Source organism: Mastomys coucha, unplaced genomic scaffold (genome assembly GCF_008632895.1).
Source record: "Mastomys coucha isolate ucsf_1 unplaced genomic scaffold, UCSF_Mcou_1 pScaffold9, whole genome shotgun sequence".
NCBI classification, from domain to species: domain Eukaryota; kingdom Metazoa; phylum Chordata; class Mammalia; order Rodentia; family Muridae; genus Mastomys; species Mastomys coucha.
Window position 1 is genome coordinate 21,702,170 of NW_022196915.1, and position 26,906 is coordinate 21,729,075.

General features: G+C 45.6%; 1 protein-coding gene across 2 annotated transcripts in view; it reads left to right on the forward strand.

Annotated features, from left to right (window-relative positions):
• Grid1 (glutamate ionotropic receptor delta type subunit 1) overlaps positions 1-26,906 on the forward strand; it is a 719,786-nt gene that overhangs the window by 178,352 nt on the left and 514,528 nt on the right. For both annotated transcript variants that reach the window (XM_031363059.1, XM_031363060.1), the window contains exon 4: positions 19,608-19,813. In XM_031363059.1, coding sequence (XP_031218919.1) covers positions 19,608-19,813 — 206 coding nt within the window. The remainder of the gene's footprint in view (positions 1-19,607; positions 19,814-26,906) is intronic.

Here is a 26,906-nt window from a genome sequence, read left to right on the forward strand (position 1 = left end):
GGGGGGGGGGGAACAAGGTCTCTAACTGAATGTGGAGCTCACTGTATAGCCTGGGGTATCACAACCTTGCTACTGTACCCGGGTTTCATGTGGCTGTTGGAGATCTGAAATCACAGGTCTTCATGTGTGTACAGCAAGCAGTTTATACATGGACTCATCTCTTCAGGCTCTCATTATTCTTTTTCTACTTTATGACACACACACACACACACACACACACACACACTGTTTAAAACTAGACTCTGCATATGGAGAAGTCACACATTGTGTTCTGGAATCTGACTTATTTCACTTAACATAACAATTTCCAGTTGTATCCATTTTGCTGCAGATGTTACAATTTCATCTTTCTTTATGGCTGAGCAGAATTCTGTTGTGTATATGTTCCACGCTTTCTTTATTCCCTTATCTGCTGATGGGCATCCAGGCTGGTTCCTTGTCCTGGATATTGTGAACAGCACAGCAGTTAACATGAGGTGAGGTGCAAGGCTCTCTGTGGTGCATTGGCTTAGGGTGCTCAAGGTACACATCCTGGAGTGGCACAGCTGGATGATAGTGTGCTTCTATTTTTAGCTTTTTGAGGATCTTCTACACTGATTTCCATAATAGCTGTGCTTGTTTGTACTTCCGTCAGCAGTAAATCTTTCTCTTTCCTTCCATCATTGTCAATATCTATTGTTTCTCCTTTTCTCAATGTTAACCACTTCTTCACTTTGTGTGTATGTATGTGGTGACGCCCATGTGTTTACATATGTATATGTATGAAGGCATACATGCATGCTTATTGTGCATGTGTGGTATGAGTGTATGCACATGTTGTATATATGTGGTGAGTTCAGGTATATATGTGTGGTACACACACATGTATGTATGTATGTGTATATATGTGGTTTGTGGATATATGGTGTGTGTATGCTTGTGTATGTGTGTGTGCACATGTGCATGGGTTTGTATGTATGTGGGATGTGTGAGTGTGTGGTGTATATATGTGGTATGGGTGAGTATGAACACATATGTATGCCTGTAGAGAGACCCAAAGTTAATGCTGACATTCATTCACAATTGTACTCTCACCTTATTCACTGAGACAGGGTCTCTCAATCATACCAAAAGCTCGGCAATATGGCTAGTTTTACTAGCCAACTTACTCTGGGAAATCCCTTGCTTTTACTTCCTAAGGTTAACTTACAGGTGGCTGCCACACCCACTTGGCATTTATATGGTTTCTGGAGATCAATGTTAGAATTGATAATATCAAAAAAGGCAGTGAGACAACTCTTGGGGGGTAGTTTTAGAACAGGAGCCTCACCTGTGAAATATTTAGGGAGACACTGAGTTTGGAATAAAAAAGAGAATGAAGAGCTGTGTGACTGGAGGGGAGGGAGGAGTGAGAGGAAGCAGCTGTGAGAGGAGCAAGGCAGGGGAAGTCACACCAGGTCTCATAGGTTCTGGTTGGTCGCTAAGGAGGGCAGGAAGTATCCTGCTTGGAGAAGTCTCTGCTGTGTGGACACATTGCATAGATCTGGCCTGGGAACCGAGAGTCCATGCTGATCTGTTGGAATGGTTTCATGAAGAGATAATGGTATGGGCAGGACAGCAGTGGTGATGGGGGAAGAGAGGGTTTATGGGTATCTTTTGGATTACAGGTGAGGAAAGAAGAAAAGGAGATTGCTATAGAGACAGACCTCTTTTCTATTGGGTGGTTTGTGAAGCTGCATCTGGATGGTTCCATAGCTTGGATCTTAAGATATTCAATTATAGCACAAAGATCCATGTCATAAAAGGCTTAGTTCCTAGTCTATGGCATCACTGGGTGTGGCACCCCCTTAAAGAGGTGGGGCTTAGTGGGAAATCTTATGGTTATTAGGGATATATTTGCTACTTTCCTTATTGCTGTGACTAATCATCACACAAGAAGCAAGTTTAGTTAGTTAAAAGTTAGGTTTGCCATCAAAGATATGGCACAGGAATGAGAGGTGGCTGGTTACATTGTATCTTTTGTCAGGAAGCAGAGTGAGATGAAGGACAACATTCAGCTACCTTCTAGTTCAGTCCAGGAACCCCTGGGATGGTACTGCTCATCTTTAGGATGAGAATTTCCTCCTCCACTAGTCCAGTCTGGAAGCTCCCTAATAGGCATGCTGCCCAGGGATTTTTCTTTTTTTCTTATGTGATCCTAAAGCATATCAAGTTGACCACCAAAAGTCACAGTGATAGGAAGTTTGTCCTTAAGGGGAGACTTCAGCCTCTCTGTTCTCTTGTTTTTTGACCATGAGGCCAAGGACTCTTTTGATGATGCTTTGACAGTGTCCCCAACACTTGTGGCCTCCCAATCATGGGCTGGAACCTCAACAACACTGAGACAATGGGAATCTGTTCTTTTAATAAGCAGATTACCTTAGGTATTTATTATTAGTAACAGAAACCTGATTAACACAGCCTATCCGTAGCTGTCACAAACACCTGGCATAAACAACTTTAAGGTGAAGGTTTATCTTAGCAGATGTTTTGAGGTTCCAGTCCATGTGAATCCATGTACCAGAGAAGTGGGAGTGTGGAGAAGGCGACTTACCTCCTGGCAGACAGGAAGTGGGGAGGGTATGCCTGTGCATCTGTGAGCTCTCTCCTTTTCTTCCTCTTATATGCTAGCCTCTAACCTTCAGGGCAGGTCTTAGTTAATCCACCTGGACATTTTTCTATAGACACACCCAAAGGTGTGCTTTACACATCTCTTAGGAGCTTCCTATTCCAACCTAGGTGAAAAATCAAGATGAATCCTAAAGTAGAAGAATGAACTTATGAGAAATTTAGGTTAAAGATTTCTGGCTGGATTGGGTTCATCGTATATGTTTCCAAGTAAGTAGATACATCCGGAAGTCTTGGGTAGTGATTCAAGTTGGGCATGGAAGGGATTTGAAACTAGAGGACTGGAGGTCATTGCTAGGGTAGAAAAGAAGCTAGTGGGGATAAATGACCCTACAAGTACTGGACATCCACTCCTGAGCCCTCCACAGCTATAGGTGTCTTCGTCTCATCAACGGAATCCAGTCCTGCTGTACTGCCAAGGGAAAGTTTTTTTTCTTTTTCTCTTTATTTTTTTTTTTTTTTAGCTTATTTGCTAGGCTTACATCTGGGTAGCATTTCTTTCTTTTCTGACCCCCTGCCTTCCAGTGATAGATTTCCAGGAGTCTGAGGTCAGGACAGCCACTGAATCCTGTGGTGTGTGTGTGTGTGCCTGTGTGTCTGTGTGTGTCTGTGTGTGTATCTATGTGTGTCTGTGTCTGTGTGTGTCTCTGTGTGTGTGTCTGTGTGTGTGTGTGTGTCTATGTGTGTGTGTCTGTGCATGTCTGTGTGTGTGTGTATCTGTGTGTGTGTGTCTGTGTCTGTGTGTGTGTGTCTGTGCGTGTCTGTATCTGTGTGTGTGTGTATCTGTGTGTGTCTGTGTCTGTGTGTGTCTGTGTGTGTCTGTGTGTCTGTGTCTGTGTGTGTCTCTGTGTGTGTGTCTGTGTGTGTCTGTGTCTTTGTTCTGACCACCAGCAGGTGGATTACATCTTTCTAGACATCTGTCATGGATCTCAAGCAGTCACATCACAGCCCCTTACCTTCCTCCCTCTCTGTCTTCTCCTACTTGCACTAGCAAGTTCTGAGGACTGTTCACATTTACTTGTCCCCTGGCTTAGTGCTGCTGTGTAGAGTAGGAGAGAAGGGCAAGGGTTTAGAGATGGGCAGGAGTTTGGGCCACCTCTCGTCAGAGGTGCCTTGGGTATCTGACAGACAGCATGCGGTTGGATCTCTCTCTATTCCCTGTGACAGGGGTTATGATGAACTGCTCATATTTCGTTCTTAATGGAGTTTTATTGCTACTCCACAGTAGTGGGATTGGTTCTTTATTCTTTCTGGGGTGCTCATTTCCCTCTAACCTGGAAATCACTGTAAACATCATGAAAATTCTGCCTCAGGATCTGAATCTGCATCTCCAGTTGCTTCTGAGGTGTGGGTGGAAGGGGTAGCTAGCTGTGTGTTAGGAGGAGCTCATTTGATGCCCTGATCAGAGGTTGCACGGCTGCTTCCTAGGAGAACTGCAGGATGGCTGCCCACCTGTCTGAGCTGAGCTGGACACTGTGGGTGCAGAGTTCTTGGTTGCAGGCTGGGATAGCACTGTCCTGAGGCCACCATGAGCAGTCCCTGATGCTCTATAAATGGTGCAGCTGATAATGCTGGCTTAGGAGTCAGGGACCTTGCTGAGTGGGGATTTATTTTTTTATTATTTGTTTTCGTGGGAGATGAAGGAGGTTGACAATACTCAGAGCTTACACACAGCACACTTGTCCCTATAGATCAGAGAGGCGAAGAGCAGATGGTTTGGCATCTGTGGACTTGAACTCCGGAGCTGACACTTACCTCATCCAGTCTCAGATTCTATTTGTAAAATGGTGGCAATGACAGAACTTGGGTCAGAAAGTGGGACAGGGAGTACCCAAGGCTTGACCCCATGTCCAGCACTGCCAGAGTTTTCCCATGCTCATCAGTTCTGGTTGTAGTGGATAAAGAGGTATGTGCTATGGTGACAGCTCTTCTAGGCCCTCCTCTTCAGCTTATACAGCCCAGTTCTGGTGTGAACTTGTGTATCAACCCAGTGGGCTCTTATCAAACCCAAGCTTCTGCCCTGGCACGGAGGATTGATTTCATTAGTTAATTTAAATATTTTTCTATATAACTTTATTGAGCTGCCTTGCTCAGTGGTTGGAGCTGAGAATATGTAGCCTTGAGTAAGTTCCTGGATCACTATTTATAGATGCCTGCTGCCGCCACAATATCCTTTAAATGATGAGGTTGGCCCAGAAGTCAGGGGTTCTTCTGGAGACTGAGGTATAGACTATAGTCCCTGATGCTCAACTGCTTTGGTTTCCTTGCTTCCGGGGGCTGCAGAGCCTGGTACACATCAGACCCTTTGAGTCTTATTGTAGCCTCTGGGCTCCAGTTCTTAGCTGTAGAGCAGGGATAAATACATTTGAGAGGAGGATAGGAAGAGAAAATGAATGAGTAATGGGAGACAGTAAAGAGAAGCTGCCATATAAATGAGGGTTCCTTGCTCATTTCCCAAGACCTGAGCTGCTGGCAGGAAGAAGAAAACCCTCTGGAGGAGAATGGGGTGACGCTCATTCCTGCATCCATATACCCATCTCACCGTCCCCTCCCACTGACATTGATCATACTATCAGTGCAGTTGTGTGCATCCTCCTTTGTGCCTGAGAGCAGCTCTGGCATTTCTAGGCCCTTCTAGTGGCCAGTGATGGATGGCCTCATGTTTCAGCCCTCACTTGTGGCAGGCCTGGGTGGGGGCAAACAAGTGATGGATCAGCTTGAAGATGGTATTTTGGAAGGAAAGTTCAAATTATATTTCAGGATAATATCCTGCCACGCGGCCCCTACTCCACATCCCATTTGTAATCTGACCCAAGAGGTTCTGGCAGGAGGTAACTAGCTTGTGATGAATGGGCTGGCAGTCCCATTAGCTCTGCATATCCTGGATCTTAATTAATATAGATAGGGGTTTAATTTGGGATTTAGGAATGTTTTTAAAGCAGGGCTACATGGAACCACAGGGACCCTTGTCTCCCTGTTTTTGCTTTGAGAGTGGCCTGCATACCTGGGCTGGGCATCCAGTCATATCTCCCCATCTTTATAGATCTCCCAGCCTTAGCTGACCACTAGTCTGATCATGACCAGTCTCTGTCATCCTTCATCTTGCCTTCCAAGGGATAGTGAGGCATGAAGGTTTTGGTTGCAAGGCAGCACTAAGAGGCAGTGCCTAGGACCAGTGGAGGGCTGAGGAAGGCAGAAAAGCCAGGTGCACAACTTCAGGCTTAGAGTAGTGTGTGCATATTTGTATATGATGCATATTTGTGTACACATAAACACACACACACACACACACACACACACACATACACACAGAGCCATCTCTGTGTACTACATACTCTGCATTCACCTGTCAGTTGAAAATATTCAAGAAACTTATAGCTATAAAAAACAGGTGCAGACTTTTTTGTCAGTATTCCCTAAACAATACTATGCAGCAATGATTTACATAGCATTTACAGTGTATTAGGTATTATAAGCAATCTGCAGATGATTGAAAGCATACCACAGGGCATACACAGGCTAAACAAAAGTGCTGTGCCATTTTGTAGAAGGGATGTGAGAGTCTCAGGGTTTGTTGCTCAGAGGATTCTAGGACCATTTCTCTAGATACCAAGAGATAGTCCTGTGGAAGGCTGAGGATGTGGAAGGCTTGGGCAGGATATGGGTATGTGCTTTGGGAGTCATCATGGCATGCCAGTAAATTTTTGGGAAGAAGTCTCCAAGAAAAACATGCAGTCTCAATATGTAGTGTCTGTTGATCTCTGTGGTTAAGTCCTTATGCCATGGCTGCTTTTGAGCCTGTTGAAGTCACTGCACATGGGGATGAGGAGGGGAAATACTCAGTTTCCTCCGTCAAATCTGATAGACATACCTAGCTTCAGAGCACAGAGTAAAATTCGGCAAAAGGTCTGGGAGGTGATGAGCTTTGTATATTTGTCAGTATTGTTTCTGAAATAATGTATTTAATTATAGGTTTGTATAATTTAATTAAAGTCATTATATTTAGAAACGACTCAAATTCTTGAAAGTTTAATGGTAGGGTCTGGTGAATCGGTACAGCTGGCTTCAGTACAGTGTATGAGTAAGTTTGTGTACCAGTGAGTGTGAGCACTGTGTTTGTGTGTGGCTGTGTGAATGAAAATGAATGTGCACATAAGAGTGTGAACACACAGGGGGAATGTATGGATGTGCCTGAAGGACCACACTGTGTGGACTCCATCACAATGGGACTAAGCCCCCTCTTTTATTGGATATTTTCTTTATTTACATTTCAAATGTTACCCTCTTTCCTGGTTCCCCTCCTTCCCAGAAACACCCTAGCATATCCTCTCTCCCCCTGCTTCTATATGGGTGCTCCTCCACCCACCCACCCTCTCCCACCTTCCTGCCCTCGATTCCCCTACACTGGGGGCATCTATCAAGCCTTCATAGGACCAAGGATCTCTCCTTCCATTGGTGCATGATAAGGCCATCCTCTGCTACATATGCAGCTGGAGGCGTGTGTACTCCTTTGTTGATGGCTTAGCCCCTGGGAGTTCTGTGGGGGGCGGGGGGGAGGAGGTCTGGTTGGTTAATATTGTTGTTCTTCCTATGGGGTTGCAAACCCCTTCAGCTCCTTCAGTCCTTTCTCTAACTCCTTCATTGGGGACCCCATGCTCAGTCCAATGGTTGGCTGCTAACATCTGCCTCTGTATTTATAAGGCTCTGGCAGGGCCTCTCAGGAGACAGCCATATCAGGCTCCTTTCAGCATGCACTTCTTGGCATCCACAGTAGTGTCTGGGTTTGGTAACTGTATATGGGATGAATCCCCAGGTGGGATAGTCTCTGGGTGGCTTTTCCTTTAGTCTCTGCTCTACACTTTATCTCCATATTTGCTCCTGTGAGTATTTTCCACTCTCTCTCTTGGCTGAGCCTCCTACTCTTCTATTTGTGCCCTGTCCACAGGCTCCATGAGCCATAAGCCAGCATCTGAATTCCCTTTCTCCTTCTACATTTAGCTGATCTGTGGCAAAGCGGCCTGCTGTCTGTCTGAGGGCTCTAATCAACCAGAGATGAAGGTCTACTGAGTCCCGCCTGAGCCATGGCCCTAGCTTGCCATGATCTCTAGACTTCTGCCCTTCCAGAGAACCACCTTCTGGGATGGTCTCTCCTCTCACCTGCCAACACTCTGTCCTCCTCTGCTTTAACAGGAGTGTCCTGGTGATGCCATTATTATATCCTTTGTCCTAGAGGTGTGCTCACCCCATCTGTCTGATCCTGGTGCAGCCGGTTGTCTCTTCCCTGACCAAGCTAGCAGGTGATTCTGTCCACTGTGCCTGACACTGCCTACATCTTGCTTCTGGCAGAGAGATCTGTCCTTGAGTTGGATATGTACCTGCCTCTTCAATGCAATCTTTAAAGACTGTGGCACAACTCTTGTATCCAGAGAGTTCTCAGGTTCTCTGGCACTCTTGATTGTGGGCAGAACTGGTCCGTCTTCAGTCACGGTACTTGAGAAGCCCCAGGGAAGGGGAATGGAGTCTGTCAGCCTCTCCTTAGGCTTCCTTCCTCACCCTGGTGTTGCTGCCTCCTCCAAGGTGGGTTCCAGAGGAACCCCATTAAACCCAGGTTGGTATCAGAGTAGTTATGTAAACCTCATCTGGCAGTTAATAGCACTTAATTCATCACAAGGTCAGAAGGCTGCTGTGAGGACAGAGCCACCAGGGAGCCACAGTCCTACCTTGAAATGGTCTCATAAAATCTTTCTGGGCTGCACATTTCTGGCCGTGGAGGTCACATAGGCACAGAGTGGACTTCAGGTGACCCCACTGGCATTGCCATACCCGTACACCCTCTCCCTCAGAGACTTTACCCACCCTGGGCAGGAGGGCTGGCTTGGTGTGCCTAATCTGAGTTGCTTAGCAGGGGTCACCTGATGTACTTTCTATCCAGAAATGTCACTGTGCTTTGTCTCTAGGCATCACCTTATACTCATGCAGAATGATTCATAGGTCACCCAGCTAGATCGTTGACTTTGTTAAGCTAGGATCCCAGGGGTCCTGAGGTCCCCTTGGTCTGGAGTTTAATTCCCTCTTGTTTGTGTACAGAATTCATGCTCAACCTATAAGACCCACTCTTGTAGTCTCTTGAATGCTGTTTTGAGACTTTTATTAATGGCAAGCAGACCCCTTCATGAGTACTTCCTGGCATCCCAATGCTACTGACTTTCCTGTCTTCAGTTCAGTTCTCTGAAGCTTATCTCAGGGTCTTGTCACTTTCTCTGACATCTACTATAGAACATGACATAATCGGGCAGTAGATAGAGTGTTGGAGGAAGCCTGAGTGAGGAATTGAACTCGGCTAGTATCAAACTATTGCTGCTGGGCAGTAGAAATCTCTTGAGTAGTGACTGGGACACCTTGTCATTTTTGGGTTGTTGATGGTCCCGGGAGTTAGAAGAGCCTGGTGTGTAGTCAGACAACAGCCTTTCAGGGCAGAAGAGGTGGCACCCAACCTGGGTTGCTTCTAAATTCATCTCTGCTGGGTATTCTGTTTTTAGTATCTTGGATTTTTTCTCAGTAGTAATTTACAGGACTAACGAGAATGCCATGTTTCACTGTGTAATGGCAGTTATTAATACTGATCGCGCATTAACAGCTGGTAATAGAGTAGTTATGTTTGCATCTTCTTGCCATTCCAAAAAGCTAGACAACAGCATCAGGTCTCTGGGGAGCTCTGCTGAGTTTTGGATGGGCACTCTGGAGGACTGGTCTTGGAGTTACAAGGAGCAAGGTCTCTCCTGGGAGACAGCTGGAGTTGCATCCCATTCCTGTTGAGTTGACTAAACTTCTAAGTGGACATCATCCAGTAATTCCTTTGAGGTGCTTAGGCCCAGGTGAAAGTCTGTGCTGCATGTGTGCAGAGTTTTTGGACCTGCTTCCTTTCTGTCACCTCTCAGGTGTCTCTGGCTTGCTGGAGAATTCTGGGTTTGAACTTCTATCCAGTCTCTTTCTGGCTGGATAACCTCAGAAGACATTATGCTGTCACGGGGATGGATGGATGAGGTAGTCTATGCAAATTACTTAGTGTATCGGCACAAAGTCAGACCTTAAAAAGCCCCTGCTGTGTACTAATCATCTCGGCTTGGTACGAAGAAAAGAATATTCTGTGGCTTAAATGGAATTTTCCCCCACAGTTCTGGGGTTTAGGAGTTCAAGAGCAAGATGACAGACAGATCCAGTATCTGTTGAGGGGTTCAGTTCTCTTTCTGGTTTGCAGAAGTCTGTTTTCTCATTGGGTCTAGACACAGGGCAGGAAGAAGCTGGATTGTTGGTCCCGCCTCTTTGTTTCTTATTGGGGCACTAATACATTGCCATTGGCCCCCCTTCCCTGCTAATCTCCCTCCTCCTTCAGCCACCAGGACTTCAACATGGGGTTTGGAGGGACATAGACATTCAGACTGTCACATGCCAGTAATATTATACCATTGCTCCTTCTGCCATGGCACAGACACACTATTAACAAAGAGCAAAGATGTTTAGTTTTGGGTCCCCGGAAATTCAGATGCAGCTGCATGGAGAAGGTTAATCTTGTTTATGATCTTATTTAAGGTACCTAGAGGTCTGGAAAAACACCCTCAAAGCACCGAGGTGGCTCATCCTGTTCTTGTCTGGTGGTATTGGAGAGACTCAACCTCTCTGTCCTTTCCAGTTCCTCATCTAGGAAACTGGGTGTCATCTGGCATCATTATAGGCAGTAGGGAGAGAGACAGATGATGGCTGAACATCCTGAAGCTCTAGGGGAGTACATTCTGCCTCTTGGCCTCCACACTCAAGGGTCCTAGAGGCAGGAAGTAGCCATCAAAGCTGAAGGCTTGATGACTAAACTATCCACTGGAGGTATCAGCTGGGGATCTTGCCTCAGCTTGGAGGGGACCACTGATACAGGACAGAAGGCTACCTCAAAATGCTGTGCCATCCATTATCCAGCAAAGCCAGGCAGCATCCTAAGCCATAGAGCCTTAGCACAGTCCCTCCAGATCTTGCAGGAAGCACTGCTAAAAATCAATCCCAAATACCTTGTAAGTGAAAGGTGACAGGGACATCAAACTTTATTTGTGAAAATTCTAAGAATCATTAGCATATTATGGATTCTATAAAAAATATGATCTCACTCAGTTGACGAGAGGGAATTGCAAATCAAAGGCACTATTTATTGCACTGGGAATAAGGGGCCTTGCAGATTAAAAAAAAAAAAAAACCCGATTGAAGGAGCCAGAGATCTGAAACATGAAAGACAGTAGCAGATAAATATCGTGAAATATTCTGCAAATACTTCCCAACTCTGAACAGAAGTTGGTGAAGAATTATTTTATAAACCCATTTTCATTATAACATGTGTAAAATGCAAATCTTGATCATTATGTAAATTAGTTACTTGGTATAATTTACTTAATTCAAAGCACTTAATGCAGCGTGGTATGTTTTTTCCAAAGTGCCAGAGTAGACGTTTATTTTAAATTGTTTTTAATCTCGATCTTCCATCCTGATTATTTAAAATGTTTTTCCCTTGTGTTTGTTTTTTAAATGGAAGGGAATGGAGCATAGTGGGAAGTGGAGTGTGTTCTGATCAGCTGATAGCCTCTGCTGGCAGGGCCCTGGGCAGGGCATGAGGAGACCCCGGTGTTTGAACACATTCATGGATACATTGCCAGAATACATCCCCAAGGAAAACATTTAGACCTTCTTTCTTCCCAGAATCTACCCTCCCCTGGCTTTGTGGCTGCTTCTGAAGCCTGTCTAAGCAGAGCCTCCTGGATGCTATTGGCCCTCATTAGAGGTAGAATTGTGTCCCCCTTTCTCAGAGTTTTCAATGACAGCTCTTTCCTTTCAACTACTTTGCAACTCTGAAATTCCCATTATCACAGAGGGTAGAGCCGACCTTTTTAGTCTCCTATTGTGTCACCCGATTGTCAGGACGCACCTCCTTTCCTGATGAGCCTCTAGAACAAGGGAGATGATTTGCTCATTTGAGAACCTTTCTGGGGGCGTTCCTTATGCTGATGAGAAGGTTGGAAGGAAGCTGACAGCGGGAACATCTATTTTGTGCTGTGGCAGATCTAATGTGTGCTTCTCACTGAAGCATGCCCAGCTCTCCAGAGCAAGGTGGGGTACTTGTTTGCAGAGTACAAAACGGCTCAGAGAGGTGTTGCAGAAGATCACTGAGCTTGCGGGGAATGGATTGGAATGGCTATTCCATGCACCTCTGATTAGGGGTTGGGTGAGGTGGGTTGATCAAACTTGGCTTCTCTGTGTCCTTCTAGAGCTCTGTATCCCAGGCAACCAGGAGAGAGGACATTTTTTTGTGGGGGAGGGGTAGGTCAAAGTTGTCCATGTTTAGGGTATGACTTGATGTTTGGGTATGTTAGACAATGTCTAAATCAAGCTATGCAAAGCCGTCATTAACTCACACACCTATCTGGCAATTTTCAAATATAAAGCATGCCAATATGAACTGTAGTCACCATTTGTTCAAGGTGTCTCCTGAATTTATTGTTTTTTCTTTTTAATTGTAAGGTTGGCCCTTTCATCCATCCCATCAGTTTACACAAATACTAGCCAGCCATTGCAAGGCAAATTTCTATGAGTTCATATTTTCACACTCCATATATGGAAGAGACCACATGGTACTCATCTTTCTGTGTTTAGCTTATTTCACTCAACATCATGTGTTTTGGATTTTCCTACTTGCTGCAAATGACACAATTTTATTCTTTTCTCTGTGGTGAATAGCATTCCATTGTGAGTAAATACTACATGTCTTTATCCATGGATTTGCTGATAGACATGTGTGTTTATTCTATATCTTGACTATTGTAAATAGTGTTGCAACAGCAAGCATGACAGTTCTAATAGAGACATTATTATTATTTAGTTATGGCAATGGCAGAAGGCCGTAAGAAGATAGCCACTGAAATGACAGCTTGTTGTATCAAGGGAGGAGAGGTGACACTGGGAAGTAATGGCACAGGGTTGTGAATGAGCTAGGGCCTTCCCTGTGGTGAGCAGGAGAGGAGGGGGAGTCAGGCTGAGAGCTGGCTGGCATGGGTGATTGCGGTGGGCTTTGGATAGTATGCTGTCCCTGGCCCTAGGATGATTAGGGCAGGTACATTATATCCTGGAGTATGAGAGCACAAAGAGAAGGGGGTTGGGTGGTGGGATCTTGATGGCTTGATTTACGGAGAATGGGGTATGTGGAGTCATTGGGACTATCTCCAGGAATTGGCCAACCCTAAGTGATAGCAGGGACCCTGATACCAATGAACAGAACACAGGAAATCCAAGGCATGGGTAGCACAAAGGGATAGCTTTTGGTGGGTGACACTCATTCCAGAGGTGCCCTTGACTGTGGTCTGGACCTTCCTTGACTGTAGTCAGTTCTGACTAGGACATTGAGGCCTAGAATAGTAGGTGCTGTGCTGTTGAGCATAGTGTGTCACAAGTCCTCCTCACCTGAAGACAGCCTCTGCCTGGGTTCTGGAGGGTTTTGCCAGGCCATTATAAAGAATAATCTTCTTCCTGTTTTATTATTGTGATGGACATACCTGTGTGTCTCTGGTCCCCTTGCTACTGAATCAGCCTTCTTGGTGACTTCCCTAGTCTGCATGGATTGAAGGTATGGGTTAATTTATTCAGAACATACAGCTAGCAAGTGGAAAGATCCCACACTTAAGGCATGTTCCCTGAATGGCAGAGGGACCACTCCCTTCCTGCTTTTAGGTCAGTCCCTGTGAAGATGGGGGCTCCTTGAGGGCAGATCTGTGAAGCCCTTGAGCTCAGATGCTTTGTTGTCCATCCCAGGTCTGACTCAGAGCAGTGGTCAGATAGGAAGGAAGGAAAGTTGGAAGAAGGAGAGAGGCAATGGAAGAAAAGATGTAGAGCTGGAAAGCTATGGAAGGAAGGGATGAGATGCAAAAGGATTCTGAGCTAGACAGGGCTGTTCCTTATAATGGGCATCACAGCAAGTCTCTGTGGTTTCTGTTCTTGACACACATTGATATGTATGGTGCGTGATTTCTCACCTGTAGACCCAGGCTCATCATACTCTGCTTTGGTAGCTGCTCTATGCCCCTGACAGTGATGAAGACTTTGGAGCTGGTAGTGGGGAAGAGAGGAGTGATAAAGAAGGTGTGGCACCTGAACAGGGGTCTTAATAAGGAACTTGAATGATGGATGAACTATATCTGGGAAAAAATTCAAAGTCTGTCTTTGGGATCCCAGATAGGAAAAGGAGTGTAAAAAAAAAAAGTGGAGACTAAAAGTTCTGTCTCAGCCTTTAGAACATTTGCCAATAATCTCTGAGTTCTTCTAGCTGGGAACTCCTCCTGGGTGCGAGGTGGCAGCCTTCATGCATATCCCTGTGCATTACAGATGGTAAAATATTCTTTGTACGTACTCTCTGTGCCTGGGTCTTTCTCAGAAATTGAAATAGTAGGGGAAGCAATTTGAAATGTGTTCTTTCATTTCAATTACTTTCGAGAAAGACAGTATTTAAAATACCAGGTGACTGTTTGATCTTTAAGGAGGGAGACCATCACAGATGCAACTTTAGATTTTTGAAAAAAAAAATTCCCACAATTTCACTTCCTTGCTTAATACAGCTTTGCCTTCAATGGTGTGTGCTTGCTGAAGTCACATTGGGATTCAAGCTGGGGCTTTGGCTGGTTCAACAATTCCATAGGCTTCTATGGTCCTGTCTTTATGGTAGATGCTGAGCCTGGGGTAAATAGAGAGTTGTCCGGTGTACCTACCTAGTTTTACACATTGTTTAGTATAACTCATTTTGAAGGAGGCATACATTCCGACTTGGGGAACTGAGGGAGGCTCTCAGAGGGAAGAGTGTTCTGAGCTGGGCCCTGATGGAGATGTGGGGCTGACAGTTTTAAAGAAGCATGATGTAGGTGGAGGGTTGTATGTACTCTCACATGTGTGTGTGTGTGTGTATGTGAGTGTGTATGCATGTGTGTGTGCATGTGTGTGTACGTGCGTGTGTATGTGTGTGTGTGTGCATGTGTGTGTGCGTGCATGTGTATGCATGTGTGTGTATGTAAGTGTGTATGCATGTGTGTGTGTGTGTGTGTGTGTGTGTGTATGCATGTGTGTGTTTGTGTGTGTGTGTGTGTGTGTGTGTGTGTGTGTGTGTGTGTGAGATCTCCAGAGGAGGAAGAAGGGTATCTTTTTCTGATCTCCAGGTTCCTGGTTAGGTAATGAGGATAGCTGATGGAGTCACAAAAATGAAAAAAAGGAAAAGCCATTTGCTCCAGACTGCTTCTTAGTCCGAGTTAAGATGCATGAGCTTATTTTGTGTACATCAATAAAATCTTAAGAAGGCTTTTTGTTTGCTTGTAATTTGATTGATTGATACCTTTGCAGTTATTAATTTCTTGGTAACTTTTAAATAAACTTGTGTTTTTTGTGTTATTCATTGAAGGTTAGAGGCAGGCTACATTATACACAGATATGACCTTAAAGAGAACATTGTAGCACAAAACATTAGTATGCAGGAAACTTTATAGGAAGCTGTTGCAGAAGTTCCTGAGAAGAGCTGGTGGTAAAGAAGAAGACATAGTGAAGATGAAGCCAAGGTGTTTAGCAGAAGCAGAGGCCACAGCCAGTGGAAGATGTAGGCCTCTGCTGAAAGAGAAAATGAGGAGTGAGCTACCGGAGGGGAGCCCAGAATTACCAGTGAACAATGACTGTACAAGAGAGGAGGTTCTGAGATGAGTGGGCAAAGAAAGAGCCATAGTGTCTGGAGTCCTATAAATGAGAGGGCTTCAGGACAAGTCTCTTGTGGAGACTCAAGTTGTGAAGATGAAGAGGAAGAAAGTTGCCATTTTGATGACTTTGGCAGGAGCTTTAGAACATAGTGACACAGATAAAGGCAGACTTTGATTAGAGTGGTCCCTAAGCAGCTGCACCAGGCCATGCTTGGTAGGGAGAAGGCCCAGGCATGGGACCTGCATTTACCCCTCTGCCTCTGATGGTCTCTGGTCCCTGCTGACACATCTTTTCTTTCTCTGATAACTCTGCTGTCTTCCAGGCTCCAATGACCAGATGGCCAATGTTCTCCTTCATGCTCTGTTCAAGACGCCTCATTTTGGAACTTTCTGGACATTGTTCCTTCTGTCTGGTTTCTCTAAGGGGTTTCTGGAGCTACCTCCTCCTCACTGATCCTTTCTCACAGGGGACTTTCTTCTTCTCACCCCTGAAGCATGGATCTTCTTCAGAGCTTGTCAGTACCAGAAATTATCTATTCCATTGTTTATTTGTGCTAGGCCTGTTTTCAGTCCCACCTCCAACCCAGTATAAGTCATGACAGCAGGAATACCCACCGTGGGCTCATTCAGTTTTAGTTCCCAGATCCCAGGGGGGAAATCCCACACAGAGAAAGCTCTCAGTGGCTATCTGAGGAAGGAACATATCGGTGTGCACCGCAGACAGATTCACTCAGTCAGACTGGGGATTGGAAAGACTTCTGATGATCAGAGCTTTTGAGAGCCTAAGAGAGGGCAGGCAATTAGGAGGAGACATCGCTGGAGTCCCGTCCTCAGCTTACCATGCCATATTGTCCATGTTTCCGGCCTGCTTCCTCTGAGGATGGGATTCATTCACTGTCTGTGGGGAGGGCTGAAACTACTGTTTATTCTGGGTCTCGTTCCTTCAGAAAACCAGGGACCCTTTCTGAGTAGATCCCAGGTAGGCATGATCTGACCCTAGACAGTTCCATTTCTGGGGTCCTCAATCAGTCTAGTTGGGGGAAGGCTTTATTCAGAATGGGCCTGGGTGAAGGCCCAGACTACACGGCAGCACTCTCCAGCCCCTTCCTTTGTCTTCCCTCTTAGGGGAGTTCTACCTTCCTGAGAAGCAGCAGAATGGGCAGTAGGCTTTAGTGCAGAACAAAATAGCATGAAGAAAATGGCTTTGGTTGGACAAGAGGCTTCCCTGCTCCTGCTCTTGGGGAACAGGTAGGAGGTGATGAAGTCAGCTTGTGCTCTGACTGGTTCTTTGCTCTAGCCCTCCCCAAGTACAGCTGAAAAAGAGGCTGAAACTGACCTTTTCAGCCAAGTGGGAGCTGCGGGTGTAGCAAGAGATGATGTCTCTTGGGAACGCTGCCTTCAGCAGCATCACTAATACCAGGAGTGAAGAGCTTGCTGTTCCTAACGGGAACTTAAACTCTTCCTGATGGCTCAGTCTCATTGGGGGAATGCCTGAAAATAAGCCAGAAATGCAGTATCGAGGGTATACAAGAGTTCTGGGACCCTTTTTTCCTTCCACATGCACGTCTTCTTGTCAGTATCTGGGTGTCCTGACATGTGCCACCCAGTCATGTATCCATCCTCTCTTCTCTAAGGATGTGAAATAGTGCTATGGAATAAGAGGGTTTTAGGAAGGGGCACTGGAAAAGGGACTGCAGGGGACTTCTATTCCAGGATGACATTGCAGGTTGTGCTGCCTTGACTCATGAGATCATTCATGCCACATGGTGGTCTCACCAGTCCAATGACACCATGTGAGCTTTAATGGTATGCACACTGTATAAACATGTAGAAACATTCTGTGGGTGTGGTCATTCTCTGCCACCTTACCAATTCACTGCTCTTTTAAAAGGTGCTGAGAGGAGTAGGAGATGGTAGCAGGGCCTCAGGGTCTTCCATGTTTTCCCTGTCTGTTGTGATTATATCTAGGTCATAGGTTAGGCCATGGGACACTGATATCTGCTGGAATCCTGGAAAAGCTGCCTGAGGCCACATGGCCTTGCTTGGGTCTGGTTTTCATCTCCTGTGAACAGTGCCACAGATGATCTTTTTAAAGGTACAGGCCTTACTCTTTTTCTATATCCTTGTGAGGAGGATCAGGTATAATCCAGCCCATGACCTTGGCCTTTTGGGGTAGTCACTGATGGTAATCAAGCCATCCCCAAACCCAGAGGCTTAGAACAAGAGTCATTTGTTATTTTTGATGAGTTGATAGTTCAGCCTAGTTGCTCTTCCCTGGCCATACTCAACTCTGGGCTCTGCTGGCATGTGACCACAGTGATTGCATGGGGATCAGCCTGATTTTTCTCTGTGTGTCTCAGCATCTCATCAGCAGGCTGCCCTGAGGGTGTTTTTATAGTAGTAGCCAAGTGCAACAGCAGAATTGAAGTATACATTTGCTCATAACACAGTTTATGTTAAGTTTACTTCTGTCCTATGGGTCAAAGCTATCAGTGTAGCCAAGGCCAGAAACAAAGACAGAGAGATGTTCAAAGAGATGAGGAAAAGGCATGGGGCTCATGGGACTGGAAAGACTGTTCCCAGGGGCCTAAATGCAGCCATCTACTTTACTTGGAGACACTGTGTATACTACACTGATTGCTGGGTGCTGAGATAGTCTCTGGGTTATAATGGGCAGTGTTATATTCAGGGGAGTGTTGACACCTATATTGAGTGTCTGAAAATTGATCGCTTCTCCAGATACCGTATTTCTGCACCTTTGTACAATCTCCAGCAAGTGCCCCTCCTCTCTTTGTTAATGTTAAGAAGCAGAATGCTGCTTAATGGCTTTCTCCTCTTGGCTTGCTCAGCCTTCTTCCTTAAGCCATCCACAGCCAGAGAAGAGGGGAGGAATGCTTTGCCTGAGAGTTTAAGGATCTCTTAGAGGTCCCAGGAGGAGCTCAGGGCCTACTCTTGGCCGCCCTCTGTGGTAGTCCTGAAACTGTGAGGTTGAGACTAGAGTTTCTGGTAAGTCTGTCTTCTCACCAAGATGGCAAGCTCAGGGAATCTATAGCAGGTTCCTTGATACCTGCTTATGTTTGTGTGACAGACATGAGAAGGAGGCAATCTCAGAGAAGACCTAGTAAGCAAAACCTTTTTAATTAGCACTGTATATTTTGACTGGGACTGCATAGGCACCCAGAGCATGGGGACAGTGGCCTTATGGGTCTAGGTAGATACTTAGACTTCTGTGGAGGCTCTGTCCCTGGGTGCAGGATAATAGAGGTAATAGAGACATTCTAGGCTGGGCACAAATAGCTTTCCTGTGTGTTGAGAATTTAGGCTACAAATGAGAGAAGCGAAACACTATATGGTTTAGTCAGCAAAGAGAACTCTTGGTCCATGAGCAGAATGGTACCTGGCCCCTCACAACAGTAGGTCAGTGAATATGCCATCTTTCTGGGCTTTAGGATTCACACTGAACTCTCACCCTCAGACAATTGGTTCAATAGCTTATCTTGTAGGGACTTTATCTGAAGGCTGGGAAAGTCTCAGTAAAGGACCTTGGTCATCTATTCATCTCTGAAGCAGTTGGAACATGAGCTTCTAATTGGATTTGGGATGAGTCACCTCTTGGGACAAAGCAGGGGGAAAGAAATTCCAGGAAGAAAAAAAATAAGATCTTGAAGCAAGATACAGTGTCTTCCATTGGCTAGGGTTCATCACATGAGATGCTGACATTCAGAGGGCTGGAGAATGACCCAGGGTTAGAATGGCCTATCCAAATCTTGGGTCAGCTTTTTTCAGGGTACTTAGTTGTCTTATCTGACTGTAGATGATCAAGATACTTATATGAGGTATAGAGGGAGATGGGGGAAACCTGGGGCAGGGTCACCAGTCCATGTAGCCTGGAGGGCAGAGCTGCCAGAACTCAGAGCACATGGGAGAGTACAAAGAGCTTGTTACAGAGGGTGATTCTGGCATAGTTTGGATGGCAGAAAGGATTCCTGATGCTCTGAGAAAACCACCTTATATCCTGGGGCTAGATGCTGGGTTTAAGATGCTGCCTTGCAGCCTTCTCTGAATAAGTGAAGTAGATGGAGACGCTTGTTTCTTCTGGTGGTTGCGTGGGTTGGGTGTGTTGGGGTTAGTTGCCCCTCCCAGATCTATCTTAAAAAATATCTTCCTACTTAAAAATGTTCTTTCCCCCTCTTCTCCCATACTCAGATATCCGTGGGCTCCAAAGCTTTCTGGATCAGGCCTCACGGCTGGGTCTGGACGTCTCTTTACAAAAGGTGGACAAGAACATTAGTCACGTGTTCACCAGCCTCTTCACCACCATGAAGACCGAGGAGCTGAATCGCTACCGGGACACGCTGCGCCGTGCCATTCTACTCCTTAGCCCACAGGGGGCACACTCCTTCATCAATGAGGTAGGTCATGGGATCTGAGGCCACTCATGCCTCTTGCCCAGGGCTGCTGAATGGCCCTGGTGGGTACCAGAAACAACAGAGAACAGAGGGCTCAGCCCACAGCACCTGACCATTCGGGAAGAGGCCTGAATGTGACTTGGATACTGTTTTGTCCTCAGCCGGTGACTCAGTTCCTTCACTGACTGTGGAGGCTTTGGGGCTGGTACGAAGTCTGCTTATGTTACTGCCTGAATTTTATGAGTTGAAACCCAGCATTTTTATTCCCTTTAATTTTCTTTTCTTTGTTAACAGGTATACACCTAGAGGGATGAAGTAAATTTCTAGCTCTCTGGAGAACTGGGCAGGTGTTCTGTGGGATTTGTTGACATTTGATGGAGGTGTCTGTTGCATATCATGTGATACCTGGAGTGAGCATTCTTCTTAGGGGCTTGTACTGATCCATGTGTTTCTTTTAAGAACAATCACTATTAGGGATGGAGACTCTAATGAAGACAAGGAAGGGCCACCAATTTAACAAAGAATCCATTTGATCATATCTAAAGATCTATTGAGATCAGACTAGAAAACTGGACTAGAATTAGTCAGTTGGTGCTGGCTCCAGAGGTTTCATGGCAGAGAAGCAATACATAGGTCGTGGCTAGTCACTCCCTGGGATTAAGTTTCTTTTGGGAAAAGGGGTTATTGGGAATATGGTGTGTCTGGGAACAAGTTAGGGTCCAATGTATTATGCGATCGTGGAGCCGTGGGATGATCCCCAGGGTTTCTCACATAACCCACGCCACCTTGTCTGGCTCACTCTGATGGAAGGTAAAATGAAAGAGAAAGGCAGAATTACACTAATTTCATCTGATGTACTTTGCTTGCTTATTCTGCTTTTCCCTATAATTAATTATCATTCAAAATGCTACCTCATGCATCAGGAACCAGCACGAAGCCCACTGCTGGGGAGCTTAACATTGGGAACGCTTAATTTGGTGTAGTTGGCCAGCAGCCCTGATGCTCTCAGCTAATCAGGTCCCAATTGTGCTGGTGGTCAGCCAGGCTGTGCTGTCCTGTGGGTTCTCAGCTTCCTCACCAGAGCAGTCTTCTCTGTATGCAGTGATTCAGCTTCGGATTAGCAATACTGACATGTACAGCCTTCCTCAGAATGTTCCCAGTGGTGTATTTGCAGAAGGCTGCTCACAGGGTGACTTCTCTCTCTGTTGTTTATTGCCAGACTCAGGCTCTGCCTGGGGAGAGTGTCCACAGATTCTGTCACCAGCTTCCCAGCTTCTTACTTTCATACTAATTCCTTGGCCTTCCTGCTTTTCCTTCCCTCTATGCCACCGGCCTGCTGGGAAGCTTGGGAGAAGAAAGAACATGAGCTTCGCAGTTACACAGATTTAGATCTATTCTCTGATCTAATTCCTATCTGTGTGACATTGATCAGTTTGCTTGGTCCTTGTGGCCCCAGTTTTTGCATCTGTTAAGATAGTGGTGAAGGAGGAGGCAGTAATGATCAACATTTGGTATCAAGCTTCTTAGAATCCATCCCTTTTAGCTGCATATACACATATTTTCCCTCTACATGAATCTAGTCCTTTCTTGTTTCTAGGCCCCAGAAGGATTTCCACTCAACTACAACTGGCCTAAATATGTTATTTCCAAGTGATTAATTATGCAAAGTCCTCTGGTGCAGGGTGCACTTTGCTTGGCTTTAGCCAGTTGTCTTTTCTAATCCTTCAGACTGTGTTCACAAAATCTTTGTGTCTCTGGGTTATTGGGGGTGGGTCTGCCACTGGAATGGCTCCTTCCCTTGTTTGGAGACTGAGTGTTAGGACAAGCTCTGAACTTTGAGTAGAAGGACACACCTCCTCTGCCTTTTCTTTCAGCTCCTATAATGAAAGTCCTGGTGTCAGGATCCCTGGGATGCCAACAGGACTTGAGGAAGTTGCGTCCTCCTGATGTCCACAGTGGGCCTGGCTCCTTGTGTTCACTTCCTTAGCAGCACACTTTACAGATGAGGAAACCAAGAGGCAGATGTTAAGTGATTTGTATAAAGCCATTTTTACTAAGAGATGGAATGGAATTCCAGTCTACATATGGCCAGTTCCAGAGCCTCTCCTCCATGGTTGGTGACTACAGAGGACATAGTGTGCTACACTTTCTGTCATGGACACACGTGGCTGTGCCAGCTCTGTGGAGGAAGATGTTGAAAGCTTTCCCCATGCCTCATTTCTAAGAGTCTTACTATGTAAACATAGCAAATGGATCTGGAGGCTGGAGGAGAACATTTCTGTCCAGCTGTCTAGGCATGTAAGTCATCCAAAAGATGGGGCACTAAGTCTGTACAGTGGCCTTGTCATTGCCCAGAGCCATTGCTCCTTAGTCAGACTGACCCAATTTCCCCTTTGTTAGTGCAGGACAGATGAATCCCATGAGGGTGACCCACTGTCTACATTTTTTGACATTCTAAGCACTGTACGGTGAAGTAAATGCCACTCAGCTAGCTCTACAGGACAGTGGTCAGCACTATGGCATTAATTGGGAGGGTACAGAAGAACTATAGCCCATGGTGGTTGTGTGGGCTTCTCAGCTGCAACACCTCCTTTCCCCCTGTCAGAAAGCATGGCTAAGTGGGAGTGGATGAAGACAGGTAGGTAGCTCTGCTGGAAACTTACATTTTACAAAATGTGAATCTGCTGTTGTGGCTGACACTTTCATTGTTGTTAGTCAGAAGCCCTGCCAATTGTGACCTGCCAGGCTGTCAGTGAAGTAAGTTGGAAGCCGCTTCTCTAAATAGTAACCTTAGTGAAGCAGATCAGTGCTATCAGCCATTGGCCCGGGGGTTATATAGCATCACTGGATTATCTGTGACTCTGCATCATGGGGGACAGTGTTGCCTGGGGCTAGCAGATATTCAAACTCTGGTCTTGATGATTCCTGGGAAGGGTGGATTGTAGGAGACTGAGGCCTTGGTGTCTTCCCAGGCCCCTGTGGGCTCATGGACTTACTCCCAGTACTGTTTACCACTCAGTCTTGATTCCTTGTCCTCACCTCTCAGCTTACCAGCCATGATGTTAACATATTGTCTTTAAAAGGTAATGAGAGGGCTAAGTACTTGGCTTGATGTAGAACAGTTGGCTAGCATATGCAAAGATACTATCCCTAAGACAACAGTAAAATAGAAACAACAACAAAGTAAAGGTGATGAGAAGGCCCCATGCTGGAGCAGCTGAGCATGGAGGAGAAGCATCCCCTGGAGCAGCTGAGCTTGGAGGAAATGCCTCCTGACCCTGCAGTAGCTGAGCTTGGAAGGATAGTGTTCTGGTATTTCCATCCTATGCCTGTGATCACCACATAGATGTCCTTGGGGCTTGCTAAATACTTTCTTCCTCCATCAAGATTTGCTGTGTTCATCTCTTGACCTTGGAGGGAGGGTGGCTCCTTTCAGCCATCTTAACTTGGGAGAAGATTGGGCTCATTGTCAGGCTTTGGCACTGGCTGTTGAATGGCTTTAGTAAGTTTACCTTTGATTTTATCTTCACTCAAACCTGTCAGCTGGCTCACAAGGTGGGGAGGTGGGTGTGGATCTTTTTAATCTCACTCCAGAGCCTCAAAAACTCAAGTAGTAAAGTCAGAAGCTGCCGAGAGGGACTAAGATCAGGGCCTGGCCTTGGAAATCCTGCTTACCAACAGCTTCTGGAGTTGTCTTCCACTCACACTGTTCCATTTGTCGCGTTCCAGATTTAATGAGCCCCAGTACTTTGACTTGGTTCCTCTTTCCATGGGGCTTTCTTCTTGGTCAGGGAAAATGGAGGTATGAACAGCCTCTGTTATCTACAATGGTGGAAGGATGGACAAGTATATGGAAGGGGGAGAGACATAGTGGCAGTGTCCAGGGGGCTTCCTGGACTCAGCAATAACAAGGCTAGGTCTATAGGAAGGAGCTGGCACTAAGTGAATAGATATGGAGGGTCTGATGGTGGATGGATATCTTGGCATCTGTGATGTGTAAGAGCAGAAACTGATGAAAACAAGGTTAAGCTGATAATGGCTGGAGGGCTCCTACGTCAGGATCAGGGACTTGTGTCTTCCTGTTTTCATCCTTCTCTGTGTCAGGTTTGATATGGGAGACCAGCTCTCCACTCTCAGTTTGTTCTGCATTGGCTGTGTGTGTTCCATTTATTACCAAGTCTATCTGCCATCTACCCATCCATCTACTCAATCACATTGTCTGGTGCCTTCTGTGGATCAAGGACTGTACCAAGTACCAGGATGAAGAAACTAGCCTTCTCCTTGAGTCCATCTGAGCCACAAGCTGCGGAGCATCCTCAGGGACTAATAGAAAGGCTGTGACCTGGAGCTCTCACCCACTGAGGATCTCCCTGATCGTGTGGGTTCTTGAATTTCATCTTTTGACCTCACCATTGTGGGCCTCTGCTTTTGGCTGTTCACAGCCCCTCTCTCTCCTTCACTTATTTTGTGTCTCCTCCTCTTTTTCTCCATCTCCCTTGTCTCATTAGAAATGAAAGACTAACAAAATACACTGCGTAGAAGATAGTTGACTCTTGCTCCTTGTTCATGATGACAGGCACAGCATCCCCTTCCCCAGTGCCTGTGTGTTCCCATCTCTATGTGTCCCATAAAAGTTGGGCATTCTCTCCTTTCTATTGGAATGTAAACCTGTAAGTCAGCGCTGTGTGACTTATGCGTGACTTCTTTTATCTTATGAGAGCTCCCCAAATCTATCCATCCATTAGGGAAATAAGTGGTTTGTTTGTTTGTTTGTTTGTTTGTTTAGTTTTTATTATTCTTGCTTTGTGTAGAAAGGCTTAAAGGTAGGTTTTCTTTCTGTGTGCTTTGGCTGCTGCTTAGGCTGCTCAGCAAGTCCTAGGGTAACTTCTTAATCCAGGACTTTGGTCTTAAAACTTGTGATGTTAGGAAGACTTACTCTTAGAACCCTACTCTGGGTCAGGAGATGTCAGCAAACAGCCTAGCAGCTTCTGCAGGTGAAGTGGTCCTGGACTGTCTGTGGTGTACTGTGGGAGCCAGCACAGGGCAGCGAGATGAGCCTTTGGAGCTGGACTGGGAGTAAACATCAGCATAAGCAAGTGTGGGAGACTAGCTCACATGTGTGTATAGATGTGTGTGTGTGTGTATGTATGTATGTATGATACACAGAGTCACATATACACTGTTCTCTTATACACACACACACACACACACACACACACACACACACACACCATTCAAGCATATAACCAAACAATAACTTGTAAAACCAGATACTCAAACTAGCACAAAATCCCTCAGTCACCCAAACACACAAACACACACACACACACACACACACACACACACACACACACACAGACACCCCATGGAAAATATACACTGCAGTGTGCACCTATATTAACTAGAGTGGTGACCTCCTGGCAGCAGAGCAGCTTGGGGCCATCTTTGCAATGCTGGGAAGGGAAAGGCAGTGACAGTGGCAGCAGGTGACATTTACCTTTGTGGTGAGGCACCAACCTAGTCTTCTGCAGTAGAAGGGTGGGAGAAAGAGTGAGGGAACAGTTTCAGGGACAGCTTGTCATTGCTCTGGGAATGTATGGCACCTCTCATTCAGGCTGGGCAGAAAACAGAGAGCAACAAAGGTAGAAAGGGTCCCCTCATCCACATCTTCCCTCAGCCTGGCTTCCTAGGCTGACAGCATGGCTTGTAGGCTAAGTTAATCCTTAACGCAAGTGGGTTGACTCCAAGCAGTTTCTTTTCTGGTGCTGCTGCTGCAAAGAAAGCCCCCACAATCTGCATATAAAGGCTTTTTACTACAGTTGTTGCAAAGGTAAATTAAGGAATCACATTTACTCTGTTGTCCCATGTGATGTGTGCAAATATCTCTCACTCCAACGCGAGTGCGGCAGATCTCTAGCAGACGACTTATCACTCAGAGGTAGCATAATTCCATGCCATTTAAGTATCATTTACCAAGATATTTTAAATTACTAATTAATTATAAAAGATTAATTTTTAAATAGGCCCCACATTTGCATTTAATTATATCCCACTGTTTATGGATTTTAAAGGCCTGGCACTTTAACAAAAGTGCTATGAATTGGAGAGGTTCATTGTTTTTTGTTAGAACTTCTTAGAAACAAAATCACGAGGAAAACTCATTTCCTAGTGTGTTCTTGCTGGTTTGCAGCTCAGTAGCTGTGAGAGGAAGGTTGATCTCAGGACCTGCTATCTCCAGGACACACCTCCTCCATCTAGAGCTGCTGTCTCCAGGGTATACCTCCTTTATCCAGAGCTGCTGTCTTCAGGACACACCTCCTCTATCCAGAGCTGCTGTCACCAGGACTTACCTCCTCTATAGAGCTGGTTTATCAGCCACCCATCTACTACCTGCTATGGTTCCCATCCTGTGGCCTAGAATGTTATATGCAAGACAGGAATTTGCTTGAATCTGTTAACCCCATTTTCAGGGCATGGAAAAATGGATGGTTATAGGATCCAAGAAACACTGACTTCTGACTCCAGGCAAACATTGTTTAGATGCCCAGTGAACATATTGTGGTGGTTTGAATAGGAATGATTCCCATAGACTTGTTTGAATGCTTTGGTCCGTAGGGAATGGCTCTATTAGGAGGTGTGGCCTTGTTGGAGGAAGTGTGTCACTATCAGTGTGTGCTTAGATATGCTCAAACTATGTCTATTGTTGAAACACAGCCTCCTGCTGCTGCCTGTGGATCAAGATGTAGAACTCTTAGCTTCTTCTCTAGTACCATGTCTGCCTGCATGTCGCCATGTTTTCTGCTATGAGGATAATGAACTAAACCTCTGAAAGTGTAAGCTAGCCCCAATTAAATGTTTTCTTTTATAAGAGTTGCCATGGTCATGGTGTCTCTTCACAGCAATGAAACTCTATCTAAGACACATAGTAAACACATTCTTAATGTTTTTGCCAAGCAGAAGCACCTGTGTAAACCTGACTTTGAAAGAACTTAATATTTCATTTTTGTTATTTCAGAGGAGAATCTAAGCAGTCATGGAGAGAAAGTGCATGAAACTGAGTGGACTTTGGTGATGACTCTCTGCTGAGTGTTGCTTC